This window comes from Jaculus jaculus, chromosome X (assembly GCF_020740685.1).
Source record: "Jaculus jaculus isolate mJacJac1 chromosome X, mJacJac1.mat.Y.cur, whole genome shotgun sequence".
Taxonomy (NCBI): domain Eukaryota; kingdom Metazoa; phylum Chordata; class Mammalia; order Rodentia; family Dipodidae; genus Jaculus; species Jaculus jaculus.
In genome coordinates this window covers 105,481,781-105,501,251 of record NC_059125.1, presented here as the reverse complement: position 1 = coordinate 105,501,251, position 19,471 = coordinate 105,481,781, and the positions used below count along the sequence as shown (strand labels likewise).

General features: G+C 36.8%; 1 protein-coding gene across 2 annotated transcripts in view; it reads left to right on the top strand.

Moving 5' to 3' along the window:
* Positions 1-6,018, top strand: part of Trpc5 (transient receptor potential cation channel subfamily C member 5) — a 332,438-nt gene extending 326,420 nt beyond the window's left edge. Inside the window, exons 10-11 of one of the 2 annotated variants that reach the window (XM_045140959.1) lie at positions 296-385; positions 2,369-6,018. In XM_045140959.1, the coding sequence (XP_044996894.1) occupies positions 296-385; positions 2,369-3,061 (783 nt within the window). In that variant the 3' untranslated portion in view covers positions 3,062-6,018. The remainder of the gene's footprint in view (positions 1-295; positions 386-2,368) is intronic. The other variant, XM_045140960.1, reaches the window with a different exon arrangement.
* The last annotated feature ends 13,453 nt before the right edge of the window (positions 6,019-19,471 follow it).

Below are 19,471 nucleotides of genomic sequence, written 5' to 3'. Positions count from 1 at the left end.
CCTGAGGATTCATCGGTCTCCACCTCCCCAGGGTTAGGATTCAAGGTGTGCACCACAATGCCCAGCATTTTATATGGGCTCTGGGGATCCAAACTCAAGTCCACATGCTTGTACTGTAAATGTTTTACCCACTGAGACATCTCCCCAGCCCTTTTCTTTTTGGAAAAACCTTGCTGGATTCTGTGAGGATTTTCTGTTACAAAGATGGTCTGAGCATATTTTGCTTGCTTCAAATTTGATTTCCCTGATAGCCTGAGAAGGCAACTGAATGTATTTTCATGTTTCTCAATTCCAGGAAGTTATCAGGAATTTAGTCAAAAGATATGTGGCTGCTATGATAAGAAATTCCAAAACAAATGAGGGGCTAACAGAAGAAAATTTCAAGGTAATTTAACCTTGAATTTTGTGTCTATGTTTGTCTATCTCTCTCTCCAATAAGAGCTACATCCCAGTCGTAATTTTGTTCTTTAGTATAACTTAATTTTCACAAGCCTATCAGCAATATCATTTCTAATTGCTTATTCTCTCTTATCTCACTTGGAAACTGGTAGATGGAGATATTTTTACCAATGTGTGTCACACCACAATCAGTTCTTTAGAAATTTGTTCTATGTATTCTTTTAATATTCTGGTGTTTCTCTGTGTGGGAATTGCTTGCCCTAAATTATGTGAATAGGATGCATAGTGAGGTATGTGACAGCAAACAAAAAGTATCTTGGACTAAGTCATATCACCTTGAGTGTGTCCAATCTTTTCTGATCTCAAAAAGCTAAGCAAGGTAGGGTTTGGCTAGTCCTTGGATAGGAGAAACTGTCTGGAAAGTTAAGGACATTTAACTAAAGTATATAAGATACAACTGGAGATATGCCTAAGGCACTTGCCAGCAAAGCCTAAGGATGCAGGTTCGATTCCCCAGGTCCCACATAAGACCAGATACACAAGGTGGCTCATGTGTCTGCAGGTGGTTTTCAGTGGTGAGAGGCCATGGCATGGCCATTCTCTATCTGTCTCTCTAATAATTAATATAAATAAAGATAAAATATTTTTAAAAGATGTAAGATAAAGTAAAAAACACCTATTGTTAAAGTCATATTAAACTAAATAGTAAAATTTTCCTATTATTAGCGCCAGCCTAAAACAGTTATTCTCAACCAAGGGCAATTTTATTGTCAGGGCACATTTAGCAGGCTGGAGATATTTTTGTCACACTGGCATTTAGTTGGTAGAGAGAAGGTTGCTACAAAACATCCTACAATAAATGAGTGTGCTCTTTCTCAAACTTTTTATCCTACTCCATAGATATAATTCATCTGTTGAGGGCACACACAAACACACACAAAAAGTGGGATACTTCAGCTTGAACATGTAGAGTCAGGACAGGCATTCTGAAGAAATGTTTAAGCTTGAAGTAAGAGCTAGATGAAAGGGAGTTGGGGAGAAGTGTTCAAGACAGGAAAAAATCAGACAGAGGTTCCAAGGCAAGCAAGAATCTTGTCTAGGTAGGTAGACAGTAGAGCAACTGGGAAAAGTGGGAATGAAATTAAATTGCATTCATTCAGTTTCATTCGGCTAGACTATCTAACCAAGGGGCCCTGAGGATTCATCGGTCTCCATCTCCCCAGGGTTAGGATTCAAGGTGTGCACCACAATGCCCAGCATTTTATATGGGCTCTGGGGATCCAAACTCAAGTCCACATGCTTGTACTGTAAATGTTTTACCCACTGAGACATCTCCCCAGCCCTTTTCTTTTTGGAAAAAAGAAATGAAATTGAAAAGATCAAGACACACAGGGCTTAGAAAATCCTTTAGTTCATGGTATGGTGTGTCTACATTTTCCTAAGGTTAGTGACAAGTTACTACCATGTTTAAGCAGGAGGTAACATAATCAGATTTATGCTTTGAGAGATAACCTTTAAAGGAACAACTTCCTATCTAAACAGCCAGTTAGAAGACAATTTAAAGGGACTTGAATGAATAACAGCCACTGTCCCCAAGCAGCAGTCTCTTTGCTTATGGCACTCCTAGTTTCCTTCCTTGTAATCTGAAAGACTTTTCTTCTTCAGTGATCCTTTCCTATACAGACAACTGTGAGGAGTCAGTATTCTAGTATTTTGTCTATCAAGAAACATTTTATTTAGGATGACACTTTCACTGCACTTCTGACCAGGATGATCTGAAATCAACTTTATCCATTGTACCATTTGTCCAATGGTGATAGAATTGTCTTCCTTGTGCTTGAATAACAGGGGATTTTTTCTAGTATTAAGTGCATTGTATGGTTTACTAAGTAGACAACATATAAGATCTCCAAATGCCCCAATATTTTATGTACCTTCTTGACAAAACATGTCTCCCTTCTTTCCCTAGGAATTAAAGCAGGACATCTCCAGCTTTCGATATGAAGTACTTGACCTCTTAGGAAATAGAAAGCACCCAAGGAGAAGCTTTTCAACTAGCAGCACTGAACTCCCTCAGAGGGATGATCCCAATGATGGTAGTGGTGGGGCTCGGGCCAAATCCAAGAGTGTTTCTTTCAGTTTAGGCTGCAAGAAAAAGGCCTGCCATGGGCCACCTCTCGTCAGAACCATGCCAAGAACCACTGGTACCCAAGGGAAGTCAAAAGCTGAGTCATCAAGCAAACGTTCCTTCATGGGTCCGTCTCTCAAGAAACTGGGTCTCCTTTTCTCCAAATTTAATGGTCATATGTCTGAACCCAGTGCAGAGCCCATGTACACAATTTCTGATGGAATCATTCAGCAGCATTATATGTGGCAGGACATCAGATATTCACAGATGGAGAAAGGGAAAGCAGAGGCCTGTTCTCAAAGTGAAATCGACCTCAGTGAGGTAGAATTAGGTGAAGTCCGAGGCGCTGCTCAGAGCAGTGAATGCCCTCTAGCCTGTTCCAGCTCTCTTCACTGTGCATCCAGCATCTGCTCCTCCAATTCTAAACTGTTAGACTCCTCGGAGGATGTATTTGAAACTTGGGGAGAGGCTTGCGACTTGCTCATGCACAAATGGGGTGATGGACAGGAAGAACAAGTTACAACTCGGCTCTAAGTCAAATCCCCATCATCTAGTCTGGAATTCAAGAGAAAATTTGTAATTTCCTTGTTCTCAGTGGTGACACAGGATATGATTCCTTCACTGCCCCCCAATGTCTTTTATAGCTACATTGTCCATATTTTGTTTTATTATTCTTATGATTTGCCTTTTTATACAGATACACACTAAATCCATCTCACTACCAACTGAAGGGGTATTTCCCCTAATCAGCAGAGGTGCAGTCGGGTGCTTACCCCTTTGCTTTGCTGTTCTTTTCTAACCCTTGCTTCCTTGAAGCTCCAGGTGCCACTTTGCTACTGTAGCTGCAGCACAGATTCCTGAGTTTCCTCAGGATCTCACGCTATCTCCTCACAGGGTTGAGAGATGTGGTGAGCATTTCCCACCAGCTGTCAGATAAGGCAAACTAACCTGCCTATCTTTGTTGCCCTGCAGTGCTATACTCTGCCCATGCTGGTTCAATGAACAGCACCAAAGGGAGACTAAACAGACTCCAAAGAACTATCAGCTTGTGGTATTCTAGGTAGAAAGGATGTTTTTGCTTTGTTTTGAAACACGACTTCTAATTGTGGGGGCTGTTGAGTTCTTATTTCTTAAAAGATATGTCAGTTTCTTAATCTGTGCCAATGATATATTTATCCTATAGTATATGTCATATCTAATAAGTTAGGTGACTTCCTTTCCTGTGTTTGTGTATTTCAGTTAATTTACTATATTTTTTAAATTTTGAGAGTATTGAAATTAGTATTTAGGATGTGTACTGTTTATGTTTTAAAAAAAAATTCTACGCTACTATAACCAATAGTTACTACATCTCATGCATTGGCAAGAAAAAAAAAACAATTATCTGGTTATTTATAGGGTCCTGCCTACTGTTGATAGTTTTAATCATCATTGCTATCAAGGAATTTCTAAGACAAAAGCCTGGACTTAAAATCTTTTTTTAATTAGGTAAAAGACATTTTCCTGAGGTGTGGGAACATGAAAAAGAGCATCAACAATTTAATCAATTGATTTCTGGATCAAAACAATGTTAAGACTAGATAACCAAGTTGAAGTTATAGTATAAATATTCATTGGGGACAGTGGAACTGCATGTGCACCTTTGTTAGATATATAACTTAATAACCCTAATGGGATTCATGACACTATACATGCGATCTAAATTCTACTATCTTCAAAGAAATCAGCATTTACATATCTCAACTATTTCCAACAGATTGAGAATAATTAATCAAAATACAAAGGTTCAAATTAAAAATGAGTTAGAATGCATATGGTAATCATTTTAGACCTGATAACAACCTGCTGAGCAAGGGTGCTTTTTTAAAATCAACATTAACAAAATTTTCCTCAATATAGAGTCTAACATTACCTGAAACAGCCATATGCTTGCTCTTGGCGATTAAAGGTATGCCAGAAAAGTATAAGAAAATGAGTTGGGCATCATCTGTTTTTATGTCAAGAGAAACAAGAATCTATAAATTCTTATGTGAAATTTCTGGTGCAAGTGAAATGAGGAATTTTTAAACAATGCAGGTGTGCCTTGATACTTGCTATCAACAGTGTAGTCTGCTACTTGAACTGATTCCCATCTCTATTCTTTCCTTAGCATTAGTGAATCATGGCCAAAGTGTGTTCTGTAGAAAAGGGATAATTTGGGGTAAGGGGTAAAGGCAGCAGGATGAGGTATTGAAGAATATAACTGCCATCAATAAGCTGTGTCATGACCCATGTGGCAAAGTTTTGTCCCATAATAATATTTGGTATCATGTGAAGTTTTCATTTATTCAAATCTCATTTCTTCCTACTTCACTGAGACTATCATTAGCAATTGTAACACTAGATATGGTTTCTAGAGAGCTTCTATAGTTAGATTCAATTTTTCTAATTGTCAAATCCACTCAGAATAATAAATGAACTTGAGCTACACTCCAAGATCACACTGATGGCACAACATAGCCAATATGTAACTTTTTTCAAAACAAAAACATATTTTTCTCTAGGTATAATTGCATTAACAGCTGCTTTATTAGTTTGTCAGAAAACAAGGGTAGCCAGGCATGGAAACATGATCCAATACTCCAGACTTTTGTCAGTTTTGTTCTAGAGAGAAGTATATATCATAATGCCCATACTAGAGACTCATGCCAGATTTCTTAGGAGTATATTCTTTTGCAGATCTCCTCAGGGTTATCATCCTTGTGAATTAGGCTTAAGACTCCACTGGCTATGTTGACACCTTGTTTAGGTTGGGAATTGAGGCTAATTAGCTATTATCCTAACTTACACATTGGCAATATCACCATTTTTCAACTCCAAGCTAATAGTAAATAGGGAGGGGAAAGACGTGTGTGTTCACTTTTCTACCTTATCAATGAGAGACTGTTTAAAAACATATCAAGGCCAAGGAGGGGTGTTCAGAGTTACAGCTCTTACCTAATACGCAGGCCTCAGATCTATCCCCAGTATCATTTGAAAAAAATGGCATTTCCAACCAAAATTCTTAAGAATGTCCTCTGACCACAGAGCAAGTATAAAGCAAGTTGAAGTAACTTTATGAACGAAAAAAGAATCATGGAAAGTATCAACTGGATTCCCACCTCACTCATATTTTACAAACAGAAAGAGGGTGTGGAGAGATGAGAATATGAAATATACAGGTCACAGTGCTGATCAATAAACCCAAATCTTCTAGAACTTAGAGATATTCTAAGTGTGTGTGTGTGTGTGTGTGTGTGTGTGTGAAAGAGAGAGAAAATAAAACATCCACCACAGAAATAAAACATTTTTCCATGTGCCTAAATTTGGTGAACTCCAAATACTTCCCACTGACATTTAAATGTAAATTAAAACTGTACTGCAGGGCTAGAGAGGTTGCTTAGTGATTAAGGTACTTGCCTGCAAAACCTAAGGACTCAGGTTAGACTCTCCAGGTCCCACATAAGTCAGATGCACAAGGTGATGTCAGAACACAAGGTTGCATATGTACACAAGATGGTGCATGCATCTGGAGTTCGACTGCAGTGGCTGGAGGCACTGGTACACTAATTCTCTCTCTCTCATAAAAAAAAATACAAAACTGTACTGCCAAATCAAAAATAACTGCACATAAACGAGTCAACAATATCATGCTTTATCTAGTTTCAAGACACACTGGATTCATTTGTTTGGTCACATATTTAAAGTCTTGGTAACAATTAACATACTGAAATGTCTGAATTAGAAAGTGATTATTGCTGAAATGTCTCCTCCTCTTTTAATATTAAGTCCAATTTAGTAAAGACAGGACAGATTCTAAATTCAAAATCATTGTTTCTATTACATATACTCCATGTTAGTGAGGTATGGTATTGAACACCTATAATCCAATGCCTAAGAGGCTGAGGTAGGAGGACCATCAATTTGAGACAACTCTGCTTTATGGTGAAACTTTATCTCAAAAAAAGTAAATACTTTTAAATTTCAAATTGTACTTCTACTTAGCTGCAGAATATGGAAAACTTTTTAATTCTGCTTAACATAATCATTTTTCATTCCACCATGACCCAATTTTGGCTATTCACCTAAATCCAAAGCATTTAAGCATCTGCCTATAATTTTATCAAGACTTAAAAAAAAAAAAAACTAGGGCTTACATTTTTTGCATGACTTAAAAAAACACCTGTTCCAAAAAAACCCTCTCTTGTCCCTGTAGCAGCACAAACATTCTCTGAACATTTCAATGGGAAGTGTAGAGAAAACTATTTAACAGGCATAACATGAATGTTGCATTGTGAAAGAGACTCAAGTGGTGTTTTCATTTTAGTGGTCTAGATTTTGTTATCAGGTTAAAAGTTCTTGAAGTTAGGCAGATATTCTCATTTTCATAATTTCATAACTTGATTTGGTAATAAAGTTTTCAACAGTGCCAGATTACTCATACATCGCTATAAGCTCATGGGATTTCTCAGACATTTAAATAAAATCTTCATACTGGCTCCTTCACAGCTCCCTCTACTCCCAACCTCTGTAGCATTATCTCAAAATCATGGAGATTTTAGTTGGGATTCTTTAATTGCTCCAAATAGCCTCTTTGTTGGCACAAAACCAGCCACTGGGAACCAAGTACCCCCATCAAAATGTCAGTCTTTCTTTGGTACACGGAAAATTTCTACTGATTTACCAATAATCCTTTCAGTCGCTTTTTTCCAAATGATGTGGGACTTTGGCTTGCTTTGAATTTTTGGAAATGTTTGAAAAATTGAAAACTGCTTATATGCATACTTACACACTCAAAGTTGAATAGCATTTTGTCCTTCTGACATTGACATGTGATTTCCTTCTGGGAATTCTCAAAGGTGAGGAAGCAGGGATAACTTTACAATGAAGACATTTAAGATATGGTAAAGAATTGCTAACCTGGATCATCACAATAGCATCCTCTGGAGGGCAAATGCTACCCTGATAGCTCAGGATTAGGGGATTCTGATTTTAAGAAGAAAAAAAAAAGCTAAATGTAGACCAAAAGAAAAGACAACTTTCCTGTAAAATATATACACTTGTAGAAAAAAAAGAAACATCTCAAAGTTAAGATTTTTTTTTTCAAATGAGCTAATTTATTCATAATGTTGGAACATGGCCTAGGATTTTCCTCAATATGCTGCTCGGTTCTTCAAGGCAGATGATGCTAGTTGATGGCAGGACTTTAGAAAATGGGCTGTTTAGGAAATGGGAGTCATATATTTGGACCAATATAGTCAGCAAGCCTAGGTGCTGTATTATCTTCAAGCCCCGTATTTGTGTCTTATCCCACTCCAGATTGGATTTGGATCTCAATTTGTTAGGTCTACCTGATCTTGCCAAAGTTTTTTTCGAAACATATAATTATCAGTGTTCCTGGTAGTTGAGAAATACACATTAAGAGCTATACTATTTAAAAACAAAATTGAGTAGAGTTCCCTTATGCCAGCCAAAAGCTAATCTTTGTAGCTGATACAGAGTTGTGAAAACTCTAAATTTTCTGTTACTACATATATGAATGGCAGATAATTTCTGTAGGAAGAGAATTCATCACCTTTTATTAGTACTAATATGTAATCATTGTATAGGATGGATTTTACTGTGTCCTTTTCCTACATATGGATCATATGCATTGATTATATTTATTACCCATTATCCTCTCTTGTCCTCCTCCCTCATGTGGCTCTTCCTCTCACCAAACAGCCCCTATTTCATGTCATGTTTTAAATATGAATTTTTCATATGAAAATAAATGTTAATCAGGCTTATTTTGCTCATCAGGATGACCTCCAGTTCCACTCACTTTCCTGAAAATGATAAACTTTTAATACAGCTGAGTAAACCAACATTGTGTACCATATTTTCTTTAGCCATTCAGCTGTTGACAACCAACTACCTTTTGATCATTATAATCAGCTTCCATAAATCCATCCTCTCCTACTCCTCAGAAAAGCCTTTCTTACAACTGCAAAAATCACTTGATGAAACCAAGAACTAATTAGTGATTTTAAATTGCTTGGTGTGAAGGTCAATGTTTACCCATTTGCAGTAAATCTTTGCCCTTTGATGTTAGCAGGGTGCAGGACAAACAAATATCCCAGTTCTACCTCAACACAAACACACGTTCATTGGCATTTGAATAGAGCCACATGCCTTTTTCTGAAGGGCAAAGTATCTAATCACTTGGAAAAACAGTTAATCTGGTCTTGGTCATTATGCCTTTTCTCACGAAGTTCAATATATACCCCAAATCTCATTGCTTCTACTTGCCTTCCAACTTAAGACACCCTGTTGACAAGTTTTCTGGACTTACAGAATCCTTAAAAGAGAACTTGAAAAGATTCAACAGAAAGGACACTTTGGATCCTCACCAGGGTTTGTGGAAGACTTAGATAATGATAGTAAAATGCCAAAAGCTTGCAAAGTATGGAGAAGCACTTTAACCAAGGATCAAACAACAAATTGTGCAACTCTTTGGATGAGTAACCTCAGATGAGTTGTTTTTTTTACTATTAAAATGTGGTTCTCTGACTGGGGAGATGGCTCACCAGTAAAAGCTATTTGCTTGCAAAGCCTACTAACTTGTGTTTAATTCCCTAGCACCCACATAAGGCTGGACCCAAAAGTGACACATGCATCTGGTGTTCATTGGCAGTGGCAAGAGACCCTGGCATGGCTACAAATATGCACAAACACACAAATAATTTTTTAATGTGGTTCCTGGCTAGACATGGTGGTACACACTTGCAATCCCTGCACTCAGGAGGCTGAGGCAAAAGGATCATTAAAAGTTTGAGGCTAGAGCCAGGCGTGGTGATGCACACCTTTAATCCCAGCACTCGGGAGGCAGAGGTAGGAGAATCACCATGAGTTCAAGGCCACCCTGAGACTACATAGTGAAATCCAGGTCAGCCTGAGCTAGCGTGAGACCCTACCTCAAAAAAAAAAAAAAGTTTGAGGCTAGCTTGGTTACATGATGAATTTCAGGCTACCTAGAGCTCTAAAGAGAGTCCTTGCCTCAAAAGGCAAAACAAAGCAAAATGTCATTTCTTGTTTCTTATGGGTGGGGGCATAGCTGAATGGTAAGAGCCCATGCCTAGCATGAGTGAGCCCCCCCAAAATTATCATTACTCCTTTCTCAGACAAAATTCAGAAATGCAACAATGTATGAAAACTAGCTCTGAACAATATGAAAATTATTCTTCAAATTTTAGGTATTTGAGTTTAATTTCACAAAGCAACAATTTCTTACTTGGGATCACTGTAATCCTAAATTCAGTACATTACATCCATACTAAAGCTGTACTTTAAACTGTGTAATAGCATACAGTGGCTTTCATAAATATGTACATTTTAACCAACTACTAGAAGGACTATTAAAGAAATGAGTTTTCTAAAGCTGCATGAAAAAAGAAAACTAAAATTAGGGGAGAGTATTATGGAAGAAAAAACAGACTATGTACCTTATCTTACCTTGTATTTACCTTTATAAATTTGGAATAATAAAGTGGGATTTTAAAGTAATGAGACAACTATATAGCCTTGCCAGAATTAAAGTTCCTAAATGAATTGCATCCTTGAAAAACTTAACCTAATGATGCTGCCATTAATTACCCCATTTTGGACTTCTACTTTTGGGATGACACTCAAAATCTATAATACCATCTCTGAATAACCTCAACTGCAGAAACTCATAATCCCTTAAGATTATTGTTTTTAGAAATATTCAAAAGTAATTTTAAATCCAGTATTGGTAAAATGCTGGGTAATCAAGCTCAGTAGTTGGGTTAAAAAAAAATGAACATTTTCAAGTGCTATAACACACTAAACACTTTGGTGAGTTTTCAGTTTAGTATACCCCTGGAACCACTAATTAAAATACTTTCTATGGCTTTCTAAAGATTCCTTGTTCCTCCTCTGCAATCTATAATCCATTTCACACATGCTGGAACCATTGCAAACCTTATAGGAATAAGCATATAGCTTCCCATGGATACTTTAAAGGACAACATTCTTAGGTTAAAACCTCTACTGATTACAGAACAATCACGAAGTAATTCTCGAAATGCTGATGTTCAAACAATAAAATTCATGAAGGGTTCCAATGTTTTATCTTGTAAACTAAATGATAATCGTAGTTTACAATGTACAGGTTTGAATAAGCAGGCTGTTGGCACTAAAGACAGCAAGAAAGCAAGCTTTTCAGCTCCCACAAAAAAAGCAGAAAGGAATTGGAACTACATGATTCTTAGCAGCACATGCAGAGAGAGAAGACTCTTATGGGAAGATGTCAGCTAACTGAATTCTGAAGTCATGTGAAAATCCCAAATTCAGATTAGGAGTTTCCTGGACAAACTTAATTTAATTATTGAAAGTACAGCTTCACTACTTTGGGGTTAAAACCCATAGGACTTCCTTTTACAAGTATCAAATAATCAGTTTAAGCAAGGGAAGTGGCCTGTAGTTGAACAAGCACAGCAACAACTCTACTTGTCATACTGGGGAAGAAGTGCTCAGAACTCCCAGGTGTCTTTTGGGATCTCTGGAATCAATGCTGTGTGTAATCCAAGGAGAGCTCTAAACTCAAACCTAACAATTATTCTATGGCTTAATGTTAAAGGAAAAACAATTTGATAAATAACTAACTTTAAAACTCACTACTCAAATTACTCCTTTAATACAGTTAAGCCACATGTTCTCTTATTTCATCCTAAAAGACCCAGGCCTTGTCCAGGACATTTCATTTCAAATGAACATAAACAGAGCCCTTTTAGGGACAATAGACAAATGTGTTATTTCTTCTTATACAGGAATGTACACTAGAGGAAGCAGTCAAGACTGTCTTTTAATGTCAAGACTGTCTTTTAACTCGGTGAGATTCTATTTCTTCAAGATATTTTTTCTGAAAAAAAGAAGTTAGAACTGATGATAGGTAACTTCTTCCTAGCCAAAACAATGAATGCAATTTGGAGCTACAGAGTAACAGTTAACAACAGGAAAGAGATACTAGAAAACACAGTATATGCTTCGTTCACTTTCTCAACCTAGTTGGTGGCTTCTCAGTGTCATGCAGAAAATGTATCAAAACTAAGGTTAAAATTAATTCATGAAAAAAGAAACTTCTGTGTTTGTGCAAATGGCATTTTGGTTCTGTAGATTATTTTATAAGCTAAAATCTTTGAGTAGCTGCTTTATTTAAATAATTTCTGTAAGAAGTGCAAAGTTAGTGTCAACCTGAACTGTGTTAAAAAGAAACTTGTACAATAATTTTGTGTATTTTGGCTTTAGTAAAAAACACAAAGCATTTACTCCCTCACGCCCAAAATGAATGGCTATGTAGAAATAAGGTGTTTTGTTCATCTTTTTTTCCAATGTAATTGTTTATACCTACTAATAAATATTTATGAACAACAATGGGTTTTACACTCTAATTTGCCTAGCAGAAACAAACAGGAAACCTCTGAAGTCCAAAATATTTCAAAAAAGCCGGGCGTGGTGGCACATGCCTTTAATCCCAACACTTGGGAGGCAGAGGTAGGAGGATCGCTGAGAGTTCAAGGCCACCTTGAGACTACATAGTTAATTCCAGGTCAGCCTGGACCAGAGTGAGACCCTACCTCGAAAAGCAAAAAACAAAACAAAATATTTCAAAAAACATATGATTCTAATTTTAATATTGCCAATTTAAGAAGCTATGCCTATTAAATATTAAATGATTTAGTTATTATTCATAAGTAGCTCTGAAATGGTAAAATAAAGGGATTGATATTGCTACAGAGCTGTAGCTTATGTTAGGAAACCTTTATATAATCCTAGAAATTTTTACTGAGTACCTCAAAATGTTATATCTTGTACAAAATACAATCTGTCAAAAAACATGAGAGATTAACCTTATTAACCTAGTATAAGTACATCTGAACAATAGTTTAAGTATCTGACATTAAAAAATGTTCATTTATTTGTAAGCAGAGAGAGAGACAGAGTGAAGAGACAGAATGGATGCACTAGGGATGCTAGTCACTGCAAGTGAACTCTGGACATATGTCCGTCCCACCTTGTGCATCTGGCTTCCATGGCTACTGGAGAATGTAACCTAGGTCCTTAGGCTTCACAGGTAGCCATCTCTCTGGCCCATATCTGACATTCTTAAGAGGTTTTTGTATTAACAAACTTTAGCAATTAGCTTTCCCCTAATTTATTCAGATTACTTAAGTTTTATTGTCTTATGTTTCACAAATTAAATTTTAGATCACCACAGAATACCAGAACAGTGTAACAACTCGTCTGTTGGCCCTTTCTTGTTCATTGTGGGCATGAATGGCTGCAAAACATTGACATAGTAGGTAAGGATAATGTTCCTGTCATACAGTAATATAAATAATTTGAACACACTTTCTCCCCCTCTCTCACACACACACACATGCATAGCTAATGATATGAAATAGGATGAAATACCATGATGGCATGCCAGTTATTACACTAGAATATTTTTTCCTTTGATTTTTCAAGGTAGGACCACACTCTAGCCCAGGCTGACCTGAAATTCACTATGGAGTCTCAGGGTGGCCTCAAACTCACAGCAATCCTCATACCTCTGCCTCCTGAATGCTGGAATTAAAGGTATGCACCACCACACCTGGCTCTGACTTAAAAAAATTTAAACATACACCCTTGCTGTTAGAATTCTCTTTCATTACTAATGATGATGATATATTGTAACTGCTTTATGAAGATACCCTGCAGTTTGCTCCAAACTTAAACATATACCTAGCCTGTTTCAAAAGGAATAGAAACAAGTGCTCACAAAAAATTGCAGGAACATATTCATAGCACGTTGTTAATAGTATGGAAAACCCAGAAATGGCCAGGTGTCCACCAGCAGAAAAATGGATAATCTATGAGATACTCATAAATGGAAATTCTACTCAGTAGTCAAAAGGAACACACTATTGATGCTGACAAATTTCATTACTCTGAAGTAAGCCTTATACTAGAGAACATATCTTGGTTCAATCTTATGCAGTTTAACAGAAAACTAATGCATGTTGAGATGAAGGCAAACAAAATAAAGTGATTACCTGTGGGAAAAAAGCAAGTATTATGGACTGGTAAGAAATGTAAAGAGAATGGGGATATATTATCTTGATGAGGGCTGTCTTTATTGGTATAAGAAAACACTGCACTCAGCATTGAAGAGCAACATATTACAGGGCTGGAGAGATGGCTTAGCAGTTAAGGCACTAGCCTGCATAACCAAAGGACCCATGTTCAATTCCTCAGGACCCAAGGTGGCACAAGTGTCTGGAGTTCCTTTATAGTAGCTGAAGGCCTAATGTGCCTATTCTCTATCTGCCTCTTTTGGTCCCCACCCCTAATAAAATAAATAAAAGAAAAAGATCAACATATTGCATTGCAGATGAACTTAAATTCAAGGGGAAAAACAGAAATACTAAATTCTAGTTGAAAATATGTATACTTAAAATATCTAGGGGTATTCAATTTTATTCTAAAATTAAGGATTTGCAGATGGATATTGAAAAACTAACTATAGTTCAATGTTAATTGTGAAACATAACTGGTACATATGTTCAGTGCACAATTTTCTCAACATTTTGGTATTTAAATTTTTCTTAATACAATGTTGTACCCAGAAATGATGGTGCATGCCTATATTCCCAGTGCTCAGAAGGCTGGAGTAGGAGGACTACCTTGCTATTGAGGCCAGCCTGGGATACAGAATGAGTTCCAAGGCAGTCTGTGTGAAATTGCCTCATTTTTTTAATGTTGGGAAAAAAATAGTAGTAAGTAAAGGGGAAAAAAAAAAACTAAGTTAGCAAAGGTCCAATAACAACCTACAAGAAAACTTCCTGGATTCTATAGCAGAGCTAAAGAAAACAAAGCATTGGGCATTAAAATGTGGCTTCTTAAGGTCAAAATTTTCACTTTGAGGTGTCTTAAAGCCAAGTAGAGATCAGTTTCTTTACATGCAGTACTTAGGGACTTGATAGTCGGGTCAATTTTCTTTCTACAATTTTGCATTTTGCAAACAATGTGAAAAACCTGTATTTTACCTAGCACTAGAGAAGGAAGAGAATCGGAAGTTTGAGGTCATCTTGTCTACATAGTGAATTCAAGGCCAGCCTGAGTTATGTGAGACACTGCCTCAAGAAGAGAAAAAAAATGAAGGGGCTGGAGATGTAGTTCAGTTGGTACAGTGCTTGCCTATCATGTATGGAGCCCTAGGTTCGTTCCCCAGCACAGTATAAACTAGTCCAGGGTACATGCCTATTCCAGCACTTGGGAGGTGGAGATGGAAAAATTAGGAGTTCAAGGCTAACTAGCCTTAGCTACACACTAAGCCCAAGGTCAAAGTAGCACCAGTGAGAACCTATCTCAAAAAAAAGTGAGTGAAAAATGAAATCTAAACTGTATTTTATATAGCAGTTTGAAAAATAGATTTGATAACTATGAGACTGGCTACCTATAATATTAGTAACTAGTAAACAACCAATAACATTTGATCAGAATACATCTTAGCATTTTTCTTCGACAGGTCTGAATTTAAAATAATTTATTGGGCTAGAGATATGGCTTAAGCGCTTGCCTGTGAAGCCTAAGGACCCTGGTTCGAGGCTCTGTTCCCCAGGACCCACGTTAGCCAGATGCACAAGGGGGCGCATGCGCCTGGAGTTCATTTGCAGTGGCTGGAAGCCCTGGCGCGCCCATTCTCTCTCGCTCTCAAATAAACAAAAAAAATTAAAATAATTTATTGCATTTAACCTCAGTGTTTGAAATATACCCTCTCCCCCTCACATAAGGTCTAAGCAATTCAACACTAAAGTATTTCTTGGGTTCCAAGATCTATTCTGGTAGTCATAAGTCTATTCTGGTAGTCAACTCAAAACTAATGATGATTGTCATCAAAACAATTACTAAAGCAACTAAAACTACAATGGTTCACTTGCCTCAATTTGTTTCCACTACAAACACATATCAAGCACTCAATAATTTTACACATAGCCAGTGAAAACCCAATACCCTTTAGAAACAAAATTTCAAGGACCTACTCCCTATTCTACAGGTTTCCCCCAACCCCCTGGATGTCTTACAAATGGTGTGTATGGGCCCTATGATTGCCTCTATAAAATCTTAGAAATTTAATTCATTACAAGAGTCAAGATAACATATTTAAGCTGACTACAGTGGTACATGCCTTCAGTCCTAGCACTAAGGAGACTGAGGTAGGAAGATGCTGTGAGTTTGAAGCTAGCCTGAGACTACATAGTGAATTCCAGGTCAGCCTGGGCTAGAACAAGATCCTACTCAAAAAAAAGAGGGGCTGGAGAGATAGCTCAGCAGTTAAGACACTTGCCTGCAAAGCCTAACAACCTAGGTTTGATTCCCCAGTACCCACATAAAGCCAGATGCATAGAGTAGCACATGCATCTGTAGTTTGTTTCAAGTAACTGAAGGTGCTGGTGCACTCAATCAATCAATCTCTTCCTCCTCCCTCTGTGCAAATAAATATAAAATATTTTTTAAAAGATATCACTGTAAAGCCCTGAGCTTTTACCAACTTCGTAAGTAAACATAACTCCACATGGCCAGTTACTAAGGTAGTTGATAATAAGAAAAATTTCAAGTATAACCAAAAGTAGACAAAATCATAATGAATCTAAGGTTCAATAATTAATTGTAGTTTAAGCACACAGAAGTTAACTAAACTCATACTTTTTCTGAAACTACATACCTCATATGGTCTCTGACAAGAAATGCAACCTTTGATAGTTCTAGTAGAAGCCACGTATTATAAGTCAAATTGCCTATACTGAAATTTAATATTCTATACAGGCTGGGAAAATGGGAGGTTGTCCTTTGCTACATTAGTTCTCACATTCTTAAGCTTTTATTATACATGGCAATATAAAATGCTTCAAGTATGTTTCATGTAAAACAAACTAAATTAGTCCCACATGCCAAAATTAAGTTCATTTTCTGAATGGATTACTTTCTTATTCATGGAAATTTATGTCTGAATGAAGTATTGAAAGTCTGGTGTTCGCATTCAAAAATAATTTGTTTATACTTTTTTATTTCCAAAGATAATTAAAAAGTTATGCCTTGCTTATAAACTCCAAAGAAATAAAACCTGATTTAAATTCATAAGTCTTGAATTTCAACAGTAAAACACACTCAGTATTTTCATCTGCTCTTAATCAAGACAGAAAGCCACAATTGATTTTTGAGAATAAATATACACAACACAAAGTGAATCTTATTCTTTTTTCCTTGCTAGGGCAGTTACCTAGATTTCTACCTTAGTGTAACCAGATTTCTATTTGTAAGAGGTGGATGTAGAGTTCCAAGCCAAGCACAGTACCTCATATCTCCTTCCTCCAATAATTCAAAATGAATATTTGGGAAAGGAATGTTTTGCAGCATCAGCACTACCAAAGACCAAATATATAAAAAATAACCTATCACTGTTTCTGTTACAAGCTAATTGAAATGTCTGGCTTTTTTAATTACAAGAAAAAGGTCTTTGCTTTTTTTTCTAAGTTGTCTTCAATAACCAGTACAGATTTCTGTAGCAATACAGGTAACCCTTATCCTACCCTCTCCAAACAAGACAAAGCTCAATCCTTTATAGGAGAACACTGACTGAAATACACAAGCAACATATGGTTTAAATACTGTTGATTTTATTTGCTAACAAGTTAACATGTTGATTTCAAATATTTATCAGTTATATTGCACCAACTAGTAAGGAAATTCATGGCAAGGCTATAATTACATGTTTGACAGAGAGAAAATCTTTTGCCAGCTATGCCTCTGACAGGGGATTAATACCTAGGATATACAAAGAACTCAGAAAACTAAATAAGAAATCAAACAACCCAATTTAAAAATGGGCTAGGGAATGAAAGAGTTCCCAAATAAATACAGATGGCCTATAAACATCTGAAAAATGTTTTACATTCCCAGCCATCAGAGAAATGCAAATTAAAACTACTTTGGGAGTCCATCTCATTTCTGTCAGAACGGCTATCATCAAGAAAACAAATGACAATAAATGCTGGTGCAAATGTGGGGGGAAAAAAAACTCTTCTATGTTGTTGGTGGAAATGTAGTTTACTACAGCATTGTGAAAATCAGTGTGGACATTCTTGAAACAGATAAAAATAGATTTATAATATGATGTAGCTCTACCACTTCTAGGCATATATCTTAAGGACTTGTCTCTCTACCTTTAGAGATACTTGCTCATCCATGTTTATTGAGGCTCTATTAACAATAGCTAGGAAATGGAACCAGCCTAGATGTCCTTCAAATAGTGAATGGATAATGAAGAGGTGGTACATTTAAACAATGTAGTTCTATTTAGCGGTAAAGAAAAACGAAATAATGGTATTTGCAGGGAAATGGATGGATCTGGAAAGGATTATACCAAGCGAGGTAACGCAGGCCCAGAATGCCAAATGTCACATGTTGTCTCTTCTAGTTATTTTCAGGCTTGTGAGTTAGAATAAAAATAACAGCAGAAGCCAGTAAGCTAAACAAAAGGGGGAGTGCTAAGGGAGGGAGGAGAGGGGAGAACTTACAGGGATGGTTTTGTATATACATAAATACATGAAAAAACTACTGGGGAGGCAATGGGAAGAGATTGAGTACACATCTGAAATAAAAACTAGACTGGGTGTGGTGCCACACGCCTTTAATCCCAGCATTTGGGATTAAAGAAGTGCTAAATTCCAGACTCACATTCCAAAATGGACCAATTCTTTCTAAAATATTCCTTAAAAGCTACTTGGTGAACTACTGAATGTTGAAGATGCAGGAATTCACTTGCTGTAAGTTATGCATAGTTAGCAATGTAAGCATATTCAAAACTGTTGAAATAAGGTTGTTCCATAATGTGAAAAAAAAAAATCACCTCACTTTTCTGCTTTCTGGGGCAGGGTCTCATGCAACCTAGGCTGACCTTGAACTCACTATATACCAAGGCTGGCCTTACACTCCTAATCCTCTTGCCTCAACCTCCACCTCACACCGTTCATATCCAACATTGTTTACTGACGTTGTCAGATGCCAACTTATAGAATATAGCTTTCCTGTGCTTATTATGAAGCAGAACTTTTTAGGACACTAGCTAATTTGGAACTCATTAATTTCAATCATTTTGAGAACAAGACACTGAAGACGGGATATCTTTTTTGTAATGGATTCAGTTCTAGTTCTAGTTCTGTTTAAGTACCCCAAAAGCCTCATTGTTACCAATATTTGTGGGGTTTTTTTTTCTCATCTGGGATGTAGATGTGAGGGTAATGGGCTGATTCACACACACACACACACACAAAAATCTTTAAAAATTTTATTTGTAAATAGGTCTGTGGCAAACAAATAAGCTTTGGCTGCTTTGTCCCCGGTGAGCAAAAATATGCAGGACAATTTGTCCCCAGAAGTGACTAACATAAATCTTGTGATCTTTGGATACAGGAAAGGCAGAATGTTAAAGGGTTCATAAAGTTTGTCTCACAAAAAGTCAGAGCAAAGCCAAGCTTTGAGAGACTACAGGTTTAAAACCAAAAACTGTCAAGAGATGACAACTACTCAAGTACAGAACAATGGGTAAGTCAGTCTACGTTAAAGCTACATAATGGAATTAACAGAAATTAACAAGTTGAAATACAATCTAAAAAGGAACACTCTCAAAGGAAAGGAACTAGATATGGTAATATGTACTGCAATTAGTTGAGATTAACTTTTTGGAATCTTGTAACTACTCCTCACCAACTTGAGCTATGAATTTATTCTTTTATAATCAAAATATTGGGGGAAACACAATGAAACAACCAAATGTATGGTACTTGCTCTCTTTGCTACCAAGAAAAAGAATGCCACTCA